This window comes from Schistocerca piceifrons, chromosome 2 (assembly GCF_021461385.2).
Source record: "Schistocerca piceifrons isolate TAMUIC-IGC-003096 chromosome 2, iqSchPice1.1, whole genome shotgun sequence".
NCBI classification, from domain to species: domain Eukaryota; kingdom Metazoa; phylum Arthropoda; class Insecta; order Orthoptera; family Acrididae; genus Schistocerca; species Schistocerca piceifrons.
The window spans coordinates 577,980,050-577,997,190 of record NC_060139.1 but is presented as its reverse complement, the minus strand read 5'-3'; the positions used below and the strand labels follow the sequence as shown (position 1 = coordinate 577,997,190).

The following is a 17,141-nucleotide window of genomic DNA, read 5'->3' as shown; positions in this document are numbered from 1 at the left end:
CATAGTGTTCAGAGCCATTTGAACCATTTTTTTGTATGGGAGGGATTTTTTTGGTGAGGAAAGGATGGAAACTGTAAAATGCAGGTATTGTTAGTTGTTGATGTGTTTTAATGCTGGACTAGAGGTATGTCTGGAACCATCAACGTCCAGGGTGGTGGCATGCTGGGTTCTAGAGAACCAGGTGAAGCAGATGGGAGAGAAGGTGTTGAGGTTGTGAGGGAATGAGGACAGGGTGTCTTGACCCAGAGTCTTCAAGATATCAGCAGTGCACTGGCTCACCAGCTGTTTAAAAAGGTAAGTTGAGGGGGAGGGGGGGGGGGGGGGCGAGGGGCACTACCAAGTTAGCACAAAGTTTTAGTAGTTGGATCAAAACACGTAAGAACTGCTGATTTTCAGTGACCTAATGCATAATGACTTTGTTTGTTCTCTATAAAGATGAGATGACCTGGTAAAATTCATGTCTCGTGATGGGGTATGAATGCCTGTCTTGGGGACAATTGTTTAAAGCTGTTGATCGTGGAGTAGCACAAAAGTTAGCACAGATCAAACTGAACTCATAAATTTGCATTGTGTAAGCACTAATCTCAGTTTATATCATGATGGAATAGGGATTACCTTTGACTAGCAAAATTTTGTGAATCAAGACAAATCCAATTGCAATCATAAGTTCGCATTACAAAACAACATATTTTATTTTGTGCAAATACAAGCTGAAAATAAGTAAATACTGAAGAAGATTTTGCTAACACAAAAAACTGACAAGCTCCACCATTGCTGAAGTTCAAAATAATATTTCTGACCAGTAAGGTTAGGTTACTGTCCATGCAAGTAATGAATGCAGATAATAATTGACCTCATGACAGTTCTTAGAGGTGACTCATAATTAATGTAATTAGGTAAAAGGTATTTAAAAGACACTTAGTGTCATAGTAAGGAAGAGAAATTAGAACTATTTCCAGTGACCAGAGGGCAGTCAATAACAACACTGTGCTCATTGCTGGGCACCATGCCAACATGAACCAAGCATCTCCATCCCAGATGGTTACCAGTTTCTCTTAGAACCTGCTGAGGAGGTAGAACTGAGATGTTCTTGATCCGACCTAGCCACCTGCTCACTGCTTGATCTCTTGTTGTCAATATTCCCTACCATGATTTTTTTCTCTAGATTCTCTCCATTTCTTCTCACAGTATTGCCAAAGAACTGGAGAATTTTTGGTTGAGATGAGGAAAATGGAACCTGGAGATACTGAGTTGCTCAATAATGGACACATCTCTTCTTTCAGTTCATTTTATGCACAACATTCTGGACCAGCACCAAACCTCAAATGCACCAATAGTCTGCTTGTCCATGTTTCATAACTGTAAAAGAGGATGGAAAACATGAGTGTTTCAGTATGCAGGACCTATGTGGTGTTCATTATTGCCATCACTGCTTTGTTCTGGCAGACCTTGGTGAGCTTCTTCACATCCACTCACACTAGCATGATCTGTCTTCTCATTTCATTTTAACAGCTTCCTGTGTTGCAGATGGTTGACCCAGAATAGATGAAAGAGTGCACAACTTCCAGTTCCACTAACTGACCTGTGCCTTGAACGTGTGCTTCTCAATTAGTTACCATGACTTTGGATTTTATGAGACTATTCTGATATATATGATGGATTAAAGAGATGAATACACTAAGCAGATTCAGAAGGATGTAGGTTGCAGTAGGTACTGGGAGATGAAGAAGCATGCACAGGATGGAGTAGCATGGAGAGCTGCGTCAAACCAGTCTCTGGACTGAAGACTACAACAACAACAACATGATGGATTAATATCATTTACTTTTGCTAGTAGCTCAGCAAGTTCATTGTAGCTGCTGGCTAAAAGCATGGTGTCAACAGCAAATCAAAGGTTGTTAAAAGTTCTACCACCAATTGAGAGGGCTTTAGTCCAACTATCGAGAGCATTTCTAATAACATGTTGTACATAGATGTTGTACCAATTGGGGGGGGGGGGGGGGGGGGCATAGAATACAAACAAAGATTGCATTGTTAGTTGTAACAAGCAGACGACATGCTTTGCTGGAACTGCACATTTTTCTAGACTTTGCCTGAGACAAACTCATGCTGCAGTGTTCTTCCTAGGCAAGCCAGTGGGAATTTTCCTTTCGTGAGACCGTGCTGATTTGAAATTTTAGATTTGCATATTGTACTGGTCACATCACTTCTGCATAATCTTTTGCTGATTGTATGAGCACTCATATGTACTGTGAAATTTTAAACATTTGTGACTGCCACAATAAACCCATACTGTAGGCTAAACTTGTGTGTGCTCCTTTAAAATTTTTGAGAACAGTAGGCCTATCCTTATTCAAAACAATCTTTCTGTAATTTCACTGTATAATTGAATGAGAAATGGGGTATTTGGGAATTTTCAGATGCTTAAAAAACTATATTTTCATAAGTTGTTGGTACGAGTGTTCTTAGATAACTTATTTTGTAGCAAATCAGCATCTACGATTCACAGTTACTGCCAAAGAACAGGTCACGCTGAATATCTTTGTATATCAATGCAAATAAATGTGCATTTTTGATCATTTTTTTGAAGTTACCATTGTCCCATGCATAATCAGTTTGTAGTAAATTGGCATTTGTGATTTAGTTATTGTAGCAGATATTGTGTTACAATTAGTTTTCTCTTACAGAGGAGTATATATTATCTACATTTATCATAAATTAACCTCAAAAAGTTTTAGAAAATTAGTAATTTTTTGCTGCAGAATTTTCCATTACTTTAATAGAAATATCATTTGTGCATTTGCTTAACTTCTTGTAGGGAATTAATACTTTCTCAGCTCAACAGATATAAAAGACAATCAGCAGGCTCAGTTTAAATTTATTTGTTCATTCTGCTGTAATACATTGCAGCATCCAAAAGCAGACTCACAATGAATGCTGTTCTTGAACATGGGATAAGTTGGTTGAATTTTGTAAGCTGCTGAAAATCATCCCAACTACTGTTAAATGATTGGCTGATTGGCAGCTGCTGCAGATCAGTGTGTTGGAAAATCTCCAGTACTATCCTCTCCTGGAGATCTCGTTTCCTCTGCAGAAGTACAGGATCTGTCATTACTCATCCATTTGACTGCAAGTGGTGCTTCGGTGGTAGATCTAGGCATCCTGTACAGTGTGGACAAGGACCAGGGAGGCCTCACGGTGTTATAATGATCCCCCTAATCTACAAGTTGAGACTGAGCCAGTAGGACCCACTTCCCCTGTTTTGTCTAGTGTCAAGAAGAGGCAAATGAAAAAGGGTAGGGGCCAATTAATCATCATCAGTTCAAATGAATGATGAATGATGGTATCCCTTAGGGAAATGGCAGCAAGGGATAGGAAAGGACACCAGCTGCACTCAGTGTGTATGCCTGGGAGCCTCATTAAACATGTTGATGAGGCTATTCCAGCAACCACTGAGGGCCCAGGATGCAACCAACTGCAGACTGTAGCAAACATTGGAACAAATAATGCCTGTTGTCAGGCTCTGAGCTCATACTTGGATCATTCCAGTGACTGGTAGAGTAGGTTCGGAAAACCAGCCTTGTGCATGGAATTTCAATGAAGCTCACATTATCCCCAGAACTGATTGTGGCAAAATGGTTTTGAGTCAAGTGGAAGGACTGAACCAGAGACGTCAAAAGTTCTGTGACAAACTAGGCTGTGAATTCCTGGTCTTGAACCACAGGGTTGAGAACTGTAGGGTGCCCTAAATGGCTCAGGTTGCACTAAACATTAGAGGCTGCTAGCCAGGGCGCTGACAGTGTGTGGACTGTGGAGTGTACACAGTGTTTTTTTTTTTCAGATTAGGCAACTCTCCTTCCAATCCAGATAACAACAGTTGTGGGAAACCCAGAAGTATCATTGTAAGATTCAAAGAAATGTGTCCCACAGGTGAGAGCAATACAATCCTAGTGGTTAACTGCCAAATCAATCGCAACAAAGTGACAGAGTTTGAAGCACTCCGGTGAAACAGTGAGGTTCACATAGTACTAATGACAGCAGTGAGATTTTTGGAGAAAATTTACTGTTACACTGAAATGCTAGACTTATGGGAAATTGAAGTGGTGTACTTTTCATAGTAGAAAAGAAATTCAAATCCACTGAGATAGAAATTGGAGCTGGATGTGAGATTGTTTGGGCAAGACTCAGTATCAGGTGAGGACATAAAATGATAATTGGATCCTTCTATAGCTCACCAGATTCATCTCAAAATGTAACATAAAACTTCAGAGAAAACCTCGGTTCACTTGTACATAAGTTCCCCAATCATATTGCAGTCATAGGTGGAGACTTTCATCATCCAACAATTCATTTGGAAAATTACAGTTCTGTTAGTGGTGTGTGTGTGATAAGGCATCCTGTGAAACTTAACTAAATGCCTTCGCTGAAAACTACCCAGAACAGATAACTGTGAACGAACTCATGATGGAAATATATTGGATGTAATTGGAACAAATAGATCTGACCTCTTTGTGGATGTCCACATCAAAACAGGTGTCAGAGACCATGATCCAGTTGTGGCAACCATGACTACAAAAACACAATGAACAACTAAAACAAGAAGAAAGATCTATATGTTCAGTAAACTACATAAAAAATCAGTAGTGTCACACCTCAATTAGAAACTTGAAACTTTCAGCACAGGGCAGGAGCATGTAGAGGATCTCTGGCTCTAGTTTAAAAGAACAGTTGACCACACACTGGATAGATATGTACCCAGTAGAACAGTTCATATTGGGAGGAAAGCTCTGTGATCAATGGTAACTGTAAAGAAACTTCAAAAGAAAGAGAGATTACTGCATAATAGGTGTAAAACAAACCATAGGGTTATAGATAAAGAGATGCTGAATGAAACACGTTTGGCTGTCAAGAGAGCAATGCATGATGCCTTCAGTGACTACCTTAGCAGAATATTGTCAAGAGATCTTTCACGCAACCCAAAGAAATTCTGGTCATATGTTAAGGCTGTTAGTGGCACCAAAGTTAGTATCAAGTCCCTAGCGTATGAGACAGGAACTGAAATTGGGAGTAGCAAAGCAAAAGCTGAAATGCTTATCCCCATTTTCAAATGTTCCTTTACAAAGGAAAACACAGGATACTTGCCGCAGCTTAAGTCTTGTACCACTGAAAAGATTATTGAAATAAGTATTAGTGATAGTGGTGGTGATGTTGAGAAACAGCTGCAATTGTTGAAACTGAACAAAGCTCCAGGTCCTGATGGAATCCTGTCATATTCTATACTGAACCTTTGGCTGAGTTAGCCCCTCTTCTAACTATAATCTAACATAGATCCCTTAAACAGAAAACTGTACCCAGTAGTTGGAAGAAAGCACAGGTAACACCTGTCTACAAGAGGGATTGTAGAAGCGATCCACAAAACTACTAACCGAGCGAGGTGGCGCAGTGGTTAGACACTGGACTCGCATTCGGGAGGATGACGGTTCAATCCTGCGTCCGGCCATCCTGATTTAGGTTTTCTGTGATTTCCCTAAATCACTCCAGGCAAGTGCCGGGATGGTTCCTCGGAAAGGACACGGCCGACTTCCTTCCCTAATCCGATGAGACTGATGACCACGCTGTCTGGTCTCCTTCCCCACACAACCAACCAACCACAAAACTACTATCCAATATCTTTGACATTCATTTGTTGTAGAATATTGAAACATGTTCTGAGCTCAAACATAATGACGTATCTCGAACAGAATGGCCTCTATACCAATGAGCATGGATTTCAAAAACACTGATCATGTGAAACCCAACTTGCACTTTTCTCATACGACTTACTGAAATCTTTGGATCAAGGCAGACAGGCAGATGCAGTATTTCTTGATTTGTGACAAGCATTTGACTCAGTACCACATCTACAATTTATCATCAAAAGTTTGAGCATATGAAGTATCAAGTGAAATTTGTTACTAGACTGAAGGCTTTCTGGTAGGGAGGACACAGCATGTTATCTGGGATGGAGAGACATTGTCAGATGTAGAAGGAGCTTTGGGTGTGACCCAGGGATGTGTGTTGGAACCCTTGCTGCTCATGTTGTACATTAATGACTTGCAGACAATATTATTAGTAATCTCAGACTTTCTGCAGGTGATCCAGTTATCTATAATAAAGTATTGTCTGAAAGAAGCTGCATAAATATTCCATCAGATCTTGATAAGATTTCAAATTGGTGCAAAGATTGGCAACTTGTTTTAAATATCCAGAAACATAAAATTGTGCACTTCACAAAACAAAAAAACATAGTATACTCTGACAATAATATCAGTGAGTCACAGTCAGGATTGGCCAACTCATACAATTATTTGGGTAAGGATCTGGAATGGAACAATTACAAAGGCTCAGTTGTGGGTAAAGCGTGTGGTAGACGTCGGTTTATTGGTCGAATGCTGAGAAAGTGCAGTCAGTCTACAAAGGAGATTACTCATGCAACCCATTCTGAATAGTGCTCAAGTGTGTGGGAACTGAACCAAATAGGACTAATAGGGGATATTGAACACATACCGAGGAGGGCAGCAGAAATGGACACAAATTTGTTTGACCCATGGGAGAGTGTAACAGTGATCCAGAAGAAACAGAACTGACAGACTCTTGAAGATAGATGTAAACTATCCCAAGAACTTATACTAACAAAGTTTCAAGAACCAGCTTTAAATGATGACTCTAGGAATATACTACAACCGCTACGTATTGCTCACTAGGGATTGTGAGAACAAGATTCAAATAATTACAGCACACACAGAAGCATTCAAGTAATCATTCTTCCCACACTCCATAGAGAATGGAATAGGCAAAAAACCCAATAGCTGGTATAGTGGGACATATCCTCTGCCATGCAATTTTTGGTGGTTTGCAAAGTATAGATGTAGATGCAGATGTAGATGTAGAACCCTGTCTGATACCTTTTGATACACTGAAGAAATCAGACATGCCAGCACTCATCTTCACAGCTACGAGGTGATTACTGTACAGACTTATGATCACTGCTGTCAAGTGTGGTGGGACCCGAACTCTACAAGCACCTGCCACAAATTTTTTCCAGACTACACAGTCAAATGTTTTCCTATTAAAAGAAAAGAAAAAGATCTTCAGAGCTGTATTCCAGCATGAGACCACCGAACCATTCAAATAAGCTCTGTTAGCATTTGGCTGGTAGATATCACTTTGCTGATAGACTTACTGGTTCTGTTTATCTATGCATGTGCTGTTGTCATAGGAGTTTAAGCACATGTTTAGTAGTTAAAAGTTTTACACAAATTGTGTGTTTCCTGATATTCGAACCTAGATAGAATATTTTCTAAGTAATGGCTGAACACCTCTTAGAAAAATTACCTACGTTCAAATAGTAGAAACAGCTAGAAGTTCAGATGTAAACACACCAAGGTGAAATATAGAAGAAAATGCAGTCAGTGTTGAAGTTGGTGATATGAAGCAGTGTACATAGCAGTGACCAACTCAGTAGAAATATAAGGTCAAGTGCTCATGTTACCAAGTGTTACTTACAATCTTTTCAGAATGAGTGATAAAACTGTGGAAGACAGTGTGCTTGATGTTGGTAAAAAGGGAGCAGAAATCAGTGGGGAAAAGTGCTATTTAAAAATAACCCTTGGGAAGACAGTAGATGTAAATCAGAGATAGATTCAACATTTTATGACAGCACAGGTAACATTAAGGTTATTGATGAGATTTCAAGACCTTCACCTCCTGAGGACTGTGATACTAAGGGCGAAGAAAGTAGTTACGATGCAATGGAAAAGGTTAATACTATACCTGAATTGCATGAAGAAACACATTGTATAGAAGAAAAGTCTGGTGGACAGTTTAAATTTAAAAATGGGCAAAAGTAATAGCCACCTCATAAGTGACATTAAAAGGGACATCAGTAATCTAAACTTGAAAATAGATAAAAATAATAGTAAAATGGCCAAAAATAATAGTAAAATTGGCAGTTCAAATACAAAATTGGGCACAAATAGTAATAGCCTTAAAACAGAATTTAATAGTAAGGACTATAAAAAAAGAATTTAACGCTGACATTAATATTTTAAATCCAAATTTGGACAAACAGATAGATTCAGTGAAAGATTGTTTACAGTAAATTAGAAAATGTAAAAGATAGTTTAGAATCAAAATTACGTAGTTTTGGTAATGATATTTGCTTCAGCAAAATGAAATTCAAAACCATTGTAATATGCAGATGGAAGTTGACCTTGTTGAATCTTGTCAGGCTACTACAGAAGCGGTCAATAAATTCTGGTCTAATGATGATAATCAACTGTTTTCTGATACAAAACAAAAATACAATATTGATCTTAAGAATGTAGGGATAATTCAGGAAACTTTTAAAGTAAATACTGTTATCTTTGATGACTTTGGTGTACAGCATGGGCAAGCAGTGAGTACAATTGTTGACAAAGTCAATAATATTGTACTGGAATGTAAAGTTGAGGAAGGCAAGTCATTTGTAATTAATAATGATGTAAAGAAAAATCACTTAATTAAGACTGATGTAAATTAAGCTAAGTTGCATGTGTGCAGGTGGTAAATGAAGATGTTGAAAAAGTTAAGGATATTGCTAAAGAGGGATGAAATCTTGCTTAGTTAAAAATGAGGTAAATGAAAGGCATAAAGTAGGATAATCATTAACAAAGATACTTTGTAAACATGATGGATGGCTATATGGGAATGGCCAAATGCCATTTCTTTTATACACACACTAGTTGGTACCCAGCATGTTGCTGCCGCAGAAAACATAATTGTGATAATATCATTTGAAATATGAAAGAGATATCTTATTTAATTAGGAATGATAGAAAGAATGATATTTATTTTGTTGTTGATAATGAGTACATCTGTTGAAACTGAATTATATATAAAGGAGAAGTGTAAATGAGTTCATTTTATATTGCTGACTTTATTAGTCAAGTGCATTATGGTTGACAGTATATTTTGTTTCTCCATCTTCAGCAAAACAAATAAATTTCTTTGCTGTCTGACTTGTGAGCATACAATATACAACTGGCCCTGTGAAACACATGGATTTCCTAGTTTTAATCTGCACACCTCATGTGACTGGCCATGTGCCTTGTTGATGATCATTGAGAATAGAAGTCAAATAGGGAACTGCATTTGTTTGAAATCAAATGGCATGTCAGTTCGAACATTGGGAATGCATGGAATAAACATATCTTCTCCTTTTGACATTCCATCATGAAAAATTGCCTCGGTGACATTCAGCAATAGTTTCTTCACAGCAAGTTTTGTTCCATTATGTAGTCGGGCTGGATTAATGATTTGCAAGAGGATAACTGGCACACTAACTTTGAATGAAGATTTGTGCAGTGTCACACCAGCAAGATTCCAATGAATTTAAAAACTCGAGAGGATAATTAACAATTTAGCCTGCATTCACAATGCTGTCAATCGATTTGTAGGTAACAGATTTCCTCTTGAATTGTTTGGTTGACTGCACTGACATCAGTGATTTTTGCTGCCAAAATAGCACATTTTCGAAGCCATTTATGATTTTTATAATTGATGACAACTTGAGGAAAAAGTTTCTGAATCAGATGTTTGATGGACAACACAATAAACAAAAGTTCAATGAAAATGAAATACATTTTGTGGTGGCATCAACTGCTACTTTTCCTTCACCAATGTTCAATAGCTGTTTTGCAAATTTAGCTGCCAACACATTGTGCTGCAGATGTACACTCATAATTGCCTTTAATGTGAATTTTTGCACATCTCCAAAGATGCAATGCTTTGAGGCAGGCATCAAGCTCATTAGCTGGTGTTAATGTAAGTATCACTGGAAATTTTGTCTAAAGTCACCAGATAATAAAATGAGAAATGGGTATTCATTTGATCGTAAATCTTTAAGAGTTCAATCACTTGCACCAAGTAATTTCTTATAAGCCATGTTGCATTTGCCCCAGACATGACCTTACAATTTTTTTAACTTTAGCCATGCTACATCTTTTGAAATGTTACATGTTGGAGCTTCTGAGAAATGTATATCCAATGGCAATTTGAGCACCGAATGCGCTGCTCATCCACCATCTAATAATGTAGCCACAATATGTGATGAAGCAAGAGCTAAAGCAATTTCATTTCGAAATCAAATGTGAGTCAATGGCAAACTGGTGATGAACATTTTTCCAGTGCCGCAAGGTGATCAAGGAAGAACAAATCACCTCTGCCATTTGACATGGCATTTGAAATTGCCTTGAAGGCCAATGTTTGTTCTGCACACAAGAGTTGTTCATTAGATTCAACAAACGCATGCAAATCATTGGCATTATACTGCTGTCCTCTCACTAAATTGTGATCAGAAAGGATAAATGCAGAATGTTCTGGTGCAAACACACCATAAATGAGCTCTTTGTTGCTGACATTTAAGCATATGTCCTCGATTTTGATTAGAGTTTGATTGAAAATATTGTCTGAAAAATTGATGGAACTGCCAATGCTAATGGTATGAACATAGTGCAAAGTGTTTTCTCTCAAATCCTCTCTGAATTTTTCCCACAAATCTTTCAGGTTGGATGGCGAACATATCGTCAAAATGTTCCATGCTCTTTCAGATATGGTATGACTCATGTGCCACCTACTGTAAGTTAATTATACTATGCCTACAACCTTTGTACAAGTGCAAGCAATAAGTTGACAAAGTTTTATCATAATCACATGAACACTATGGCAGTGCACACAATATGAACAAATGATCAAATAAACAAACAAACATTGGTTTATAAAGAACGAGAAAGAAGGGCAAGAAGTTACAGTTAATGTACGTTATGTGGTGAAGAAATGTGTACAGGTTGTAAAAGTGACGTTGAGTGTGTAAATAAGACTGTTGTTTGATTCCCTGTACTTAGTAAAAACAAAATTTTCAAATGTGATGGCAATGTGACTAATATGAAGACAATTTTCAATGTGTATGCAATGATTAAGAGAATTATTTTTGTAAACTGTGAAATGTCAAAGATTTTGTTGCTTGAAGTGCTGTATTTGCAATTGATTAAAATGATAAAAGTCAGATTTTAAATAATGCTGTAAGTTGGTACACAGTGGGTCAAGTTAACTTTGAAGCCTTAAATAGGTAGGGGGTTCACTATTTGGCAAATGGTGCCTGGTCAGATGGGAGGCTTCTTTTCTTGGTGCACTCACTTCTTCAACAATTCTGCCTGTAGTGTATATAATCATTTTTGTTCGACTGTGCTCGTCTCAAATGGGCAGTAATTGTATTTTTCTGTATAAATACACACTAATATTATTCAAAAGGGTGGAAGCCAACAATATGTTGTATAACAATTTTGTGAAACGTCTTGATTTATTTTTGGGTTCAGTAGCAACAACATTTTGTGTGAAACAATGAACCTCTCTCAGCTTAAAGAAACGTAAATACCAAGATAAGCTAAGAATTTGAGAAAATACAAAGCTGCCAGAAAATATTACTGCAAAGCTACAGGAAAATGTAAGTATGTGTAAGTGATGGAATTTTTTTGATATGCAAAAGTAAATTGTGTAACTGATATTAATATGAATTAGTTTCTATATAGAATGACACTTTCCACAAGTGATGCATTTCAGTATAGAGTACCAGGTCACAAACTTTTTCAAGCCTAGTGCACATCTGGGTCAGGTAACAGAGGATGTAGGTGCTTTATGCAAGGATTTCATGAAGGAGGATGCCGTGGTTATAGTGGGTGGTCCGGGAAATAGCATTGACAGAGACTCTGAATATTCCATAGAGAGTGACCTGGTGATGATAGCATCAGCAACGAAGCATACGAGTGTGGGATTTGTGTCTGTGTTGAGACGCCATGATCGACCTCATTTGAACTCTTCTGTAGGGAGGGTGAACTTGTAGTTGGAGTGGCTGCTTAGGACGGATATAGGGTCCCATATTGGTTTAATTCCTGTGGATGCTATCGATAGGTGGGACTACACTAGGCATGGCTTTCACCTCAATAGGAAAGGGAAGGGAAAACTGTCTGGGTTGATTGCAGAAAACTTAAGGGGGGACACTGGCACAAGTGGTAAAATACCAGTGGTCACAGGTGTCAGAGGGATGCCTTTTTTAGGATAGGGAAGGTGGAAAGAAAACGAGTTTTAAGAGAGATTGGCAGACACACTCAGTTTGAGTCAGATTTTATCATACAGCCTCCATTTAAACAGTGTTTAACAGAAAGTAATCAGAAACTGCCAGTTCATCTTCGACAAAGCAGTTACAATCCCATTAGTATGCAGTATCAGTTATCTTTATTACACCAGAACATTCCGGAACTTAGAAATAAAGTTGATGAACTACTCATTTGTATCGATGAACTGAATTCATCTAACCAAATTGACATAATCTGCCTCTTTGAACATCACGTGACCACTGATATAGATATGTTAGACATTTCAGGATTTAAGCTAGCTTCCTACTTCTGCAGAGTAGATATGGATGGAGGAGGAGTTGCCACATTTATCAAAAACTGCCATAAATTCAAGAACATTGACATTAATAAATTCTGTTTAGAGCAGCATCTAGAAGCATGTGCAACAGAAGTAGAGTTCCATAACAGATCCTATATAATAATAACTATTTACCGAGCACCTGCAGGAAATTATAATCTATTCTTAGATCATCTAGAAGCTCTTTTGGGTTATTTAACAGGAAGAAACAAAGAAATTTTGATTGCTGGTGACTTTAATACAGATTTTCTAATGCAATCTTCCAGTAAACATTCACTGCAGTTAGTAATGTTGTCTTTCAATCTAACTCACACTGTAAACTTTCCAACTAGGATCACTAAATCCTCAAGGACAGCCATTGATAACATTTTTATAGACAAATCAAAGGAACAAAATCATATCATAAAACCAGTTATAAATGGACTATCAGATCATGACATGCAGCTCCTTGTTTTAGATGTAAATTCTAAGCAGATTATCAAGACTGCTAAATCTGAGTACAGGAGAGTAGTCAATCAACCAAAAATTGAGTGTTTCAGAAAACTGCTCAAATATATGAACTGGAAAGATATTTATAGTGCTCATGACATGAATGAAAAATATAACACAGTCATAAACAATGTCAGTACCATGTTTGAAAACTGTTTTCCTCTAAAAGTTACTCAAATTAAACAGAAGTCTATAATAAAGCCACAGATTACACAAGGAATAAAGATTTCCTGTAAGACAAAAAGGAAAATGTATATGTCAACCAAGAATAGCTCCAATGCTGATGATTTAGCTAAATACAAGGAATACTGTAAAACATAAAAAAAAAGTAATTCAGACATCTAAACAAATGCGCTACGAGAAGAAGATAGCAATGTCAGGGAACAAAATAAAAACAATAAGGGATACAGTGAAAGAGCAGACTAGTAGAACCAGAAAGGAACAGGAGCAAATAGCACTAAGGGTAGATGACACATTCGTAACTGATGGGCATAGTGTGGCAAATCTATATAACAAGTACTTTATATCCGTTACTGATAGAATGGGACTTTCAGGATCAGTAAATAATGCCCTTGAATATCTGAAACTACCATTCACAAATAGCTTCAAGTACATGAATATATCACTCACTTCACCAAAAGAAATAACTTCCATAATAAAATCTTTAAAAACAAAGCATTCTAGTGGGTACGATGAAATATCAACAAAGTTAATTAAGACATGTTCTTGTGAGTTTAGTACAATTCTAAATTACTTGTGTAACCAGTCAATTATAACTGGGACATTTCCTGACTGGCTAAAATATGCAGATGTTAAGCCTCTATTCAAGAAAGGGGATAAAGAGATACCATCAAACTACAGACCAATTTCACTTTTGCCAGCATTCTCAAAAATTTTAGAAAAAGTAATGTACAGGCAGCTGCTCAACCATCTGACCACAAATAACATATTATCAAGAACACAGTTTGGATTTCTGAAGGGTTCTGATATCGAGAAGGCTATTTACACTTACAGTGAAAATGTACTTAATTCATTAAATAAAAAATTACAAGCAGCAGGTATTTTCTGTGATTTGTCAAAGGCATTTGATTGTGTGAACCGCAACATCCTTTTAAGTAAATTAGAATTCTATGGTGTCACGGGCAGTGCTGCAAAATGGTTCAAGTCATACCTCACTAACAGGAAACAAAGGGTGTCAGCGCAAGGGACTAGTGAATTAAGTCATCAGTCATCATCAGAATGGGAAGAAATTACATGTGGTGTCCCACAAGGATCCATCTTAGGACCATTGCTTTTTCTTGTGTACATTAATGATCTCTCATCAGTTACACTGTCAGAAGCAGAGTTCGTTTTGTTTGCAGATGACACAAGTATTGCAATAAATACTATGTCAAGTGTAGTTCTAGAAAGATCTGCTAATGATATTTTCATGGATATTAATAAATGGTTTAAAGCCAACTCACTGATATTAAACTTCGAAAAGACTCACTATATGCAATTCAGAACCTGTAAGAGGTTTCCACCCAGCATATGCATAAAATACGAAGAAGAGCAGATAGAAGAGGTTGACAGTTTTAAATTCCTGGGATTACAACTTGATGATAAAATCAGTTGGGAAGAGCACACCACAGAACTGCAGAAACACCTCAACAAATCTGTATTTGCAATTCGAGTGTTAGCAGACATAGGCGACATAAAAATGAAAAAGCTTGCATACTTTGCCTACTTTCATTCCATAATGTCATATGGTATAATATTTTGGGGTAACTCTTCAAGTCAAACAAAAGTTTTCAGAGTCCAAAAGCGTGTAATATGTATTATTTGTTGAGTAAATTCACGGACGTCCTGTAGAAACCTCTTCAAAGAACTGGGTATACTAACTACTGCCTCTCAGTATATTTACTCATTAATGAAATTTGTCCTAAATAATATATCTCTTTTTCCAACAAACAGCTCAGTTCATACATACAATACCAGGAACAAAAATGATCTGCACAAGGACTTAAAAGCACTTACTTTAGTTCAAAAAGGGGTCCACTACTCAGGAACACACATCTTCAATAATTTGCCAGTAAACATAAAAAATTTAGTTACAAATAAAGATCAGTTTAAAAGGAGCCTGAAAGACTTACTAGTGGCCAACTCCTTCTACTCCATTGACGAATTTTTTAATAGAAACAAATGATGTATTGTATATATCCATCCTATTAGTATTGTTATTTCAGCTTAAAAAAAAAAAATTGACATGTTCCACATCCACGAGGATCTCCTCAGCACAGATCTATGGAACGAAAATCTAATCTAATCTACTCTAATCTAATCTATAGATACAATAATGATCAGAGCTCTCACACTGTAAATGTCATATTTAAATGACATAATTTAAAAGAAGAAAAAAAAAAGAAGCTTGCACATAGTTGTGCATAACACAGATTCAATGAATGACAGTTATAGCTAGCACCACTACATGATTTTATGTTGCAACAAAAACTATTGATTTTACAGTTAGACTTCTGTAACAACCATTTTATGACAGATAAATAAAATCTTTACATTTAAAATCCAATTGCTAACATTTTAAAGGATGTGGCAAAGTAAAGTCAGTTCTAAATTAAAACACAGGACTTGTAAAACTGAAGGAAATAGTAAAATTGTTAAAAAAATGCCCACCTTTATTGTGTAAACATCTATTAACTGTTCCTTACTTATCCAATCTGGCAATTCACCACCAATACTACCAGAGTCTGCTCTTATCACAGACAAATGCTGTCCCAGAAAAACACTCCATTCCTGTAACACATAACAAAAAATGTTATTTCTAATATCAAGTTGATATGCTGGTGCTCTGCAAGCAGAAATACACTGATATATTTGCAATTAAGTAATATTTCAGGTCTTGAACAAAAGCAAAGTTGCCCAGCATGCCATAAAACAAGAAAAGGCTAGACAACTGATATAGGTCAATAAATGTTTGAGTGCAAATAAAAATTGTTTGATTTCTGTTCCAGTATTTCAGATAAATATTTCTAGAAATGATGTAGCTTCTGCAAAAAATATACATACAATGATGGTGCAATCCAGTACAGAGCATTAAGTTAGTAAAACTGTATGGAAATAAAAAGTACAAAAATAAAAAGTCAGCAGGGATTGATGAAGCTCCAGTATGTGTACTGAAAGTATGCACTCACAGCACACAATCTTTTTTATCTGATGTAATACATGATCTTTCAACTGGGTCAACAGATAATGGTCACTAGATACCCTCCACTGCACACTCCTGTTTTATTATTAGTTGTGTGCCCATAGCATTTTAATATGGGCACGACCACTAACTAGTTATTAACCAGGATGAATGACCACTGCCAAACTGTGACCAAGGGCAGAACTGACCACCCAGTCACAGAATATGCTTCCCAGCGCAGCATGCTTCAGTTCAATGGCTGCTTCATAACCTGTGATATCTAGATCCTTCTCCTCAGAGTCAGTATTTATGAACTACCCAGATGGAAGTTATCCCTGCAGCACATCCTTCACTCCCATAATAATCTTTGCCTCAATCTCAGCTACCCCACTGCTTGCCAACCTCTACCTAACAGTCTCCTCTTTCTCTGTCCTCTCAGACCTTCCCAAGTCACACCTCCACATTTTCATTGTGCACCGCACAAAAAACACACCAGTTCTGATACCCCTGAACTTGCTGCCTCTCCTTCCTGCATTACTATCTCACAATCCTATTGCCTATGTCTGAGCTACGAGTCACCCCTCCCCAACCCCTCCTCACATTTTCTGCCTCTGTCTTCCTCCATCCATCCCACCACACACTGTCTTATAATATTGCCACTCTGAAGAAATCATGAATCATATATTGCACCCATCTACAGACTACAAACCACAAACATTAATGTTTGGGCACAAGGAGAAGACTGAATGGATGAAGTCTTTTCCAAAATGTAACTGTGATGAATTTCCACTGAAAGAAAAAGTGAGAAGAGCTGTCAACATATGCCTCTGATTTCTCAATGTCCGCTAGCCACTCATCAAAACCATGTTTATAATAATAGTACTGACTGCATTCTTTATGGTGTATACTTTTAGATACTTGCAAACTACACTGCACACTGCAACAACATGTATCACTTCTCCTT

General features: G+C 37.3%; 1 protein-coding gene across 1 annotated transcript in view; it reads right to left on the bottom strand.

The window, feature by feature from the left end:
* Positions 1-17,141, bottom strand: part of LOC124777773 (cytoplasmic dynein 2 heavy chain 1) — an 829,086-nt gene that overhangs the window by 109,682 nt on the left and 702,263 nt on the right. The window contains exon 61 of the mRNA XM_047253283.1: positions 15,667-15,786. Coding sequence (XP_047109239.1) covers positions 15,667-15,786 — 120 coding nt within the window. The remainder of the gene's footprint in view (positions 1-15,666; positions 15,787-17,141) is intronic.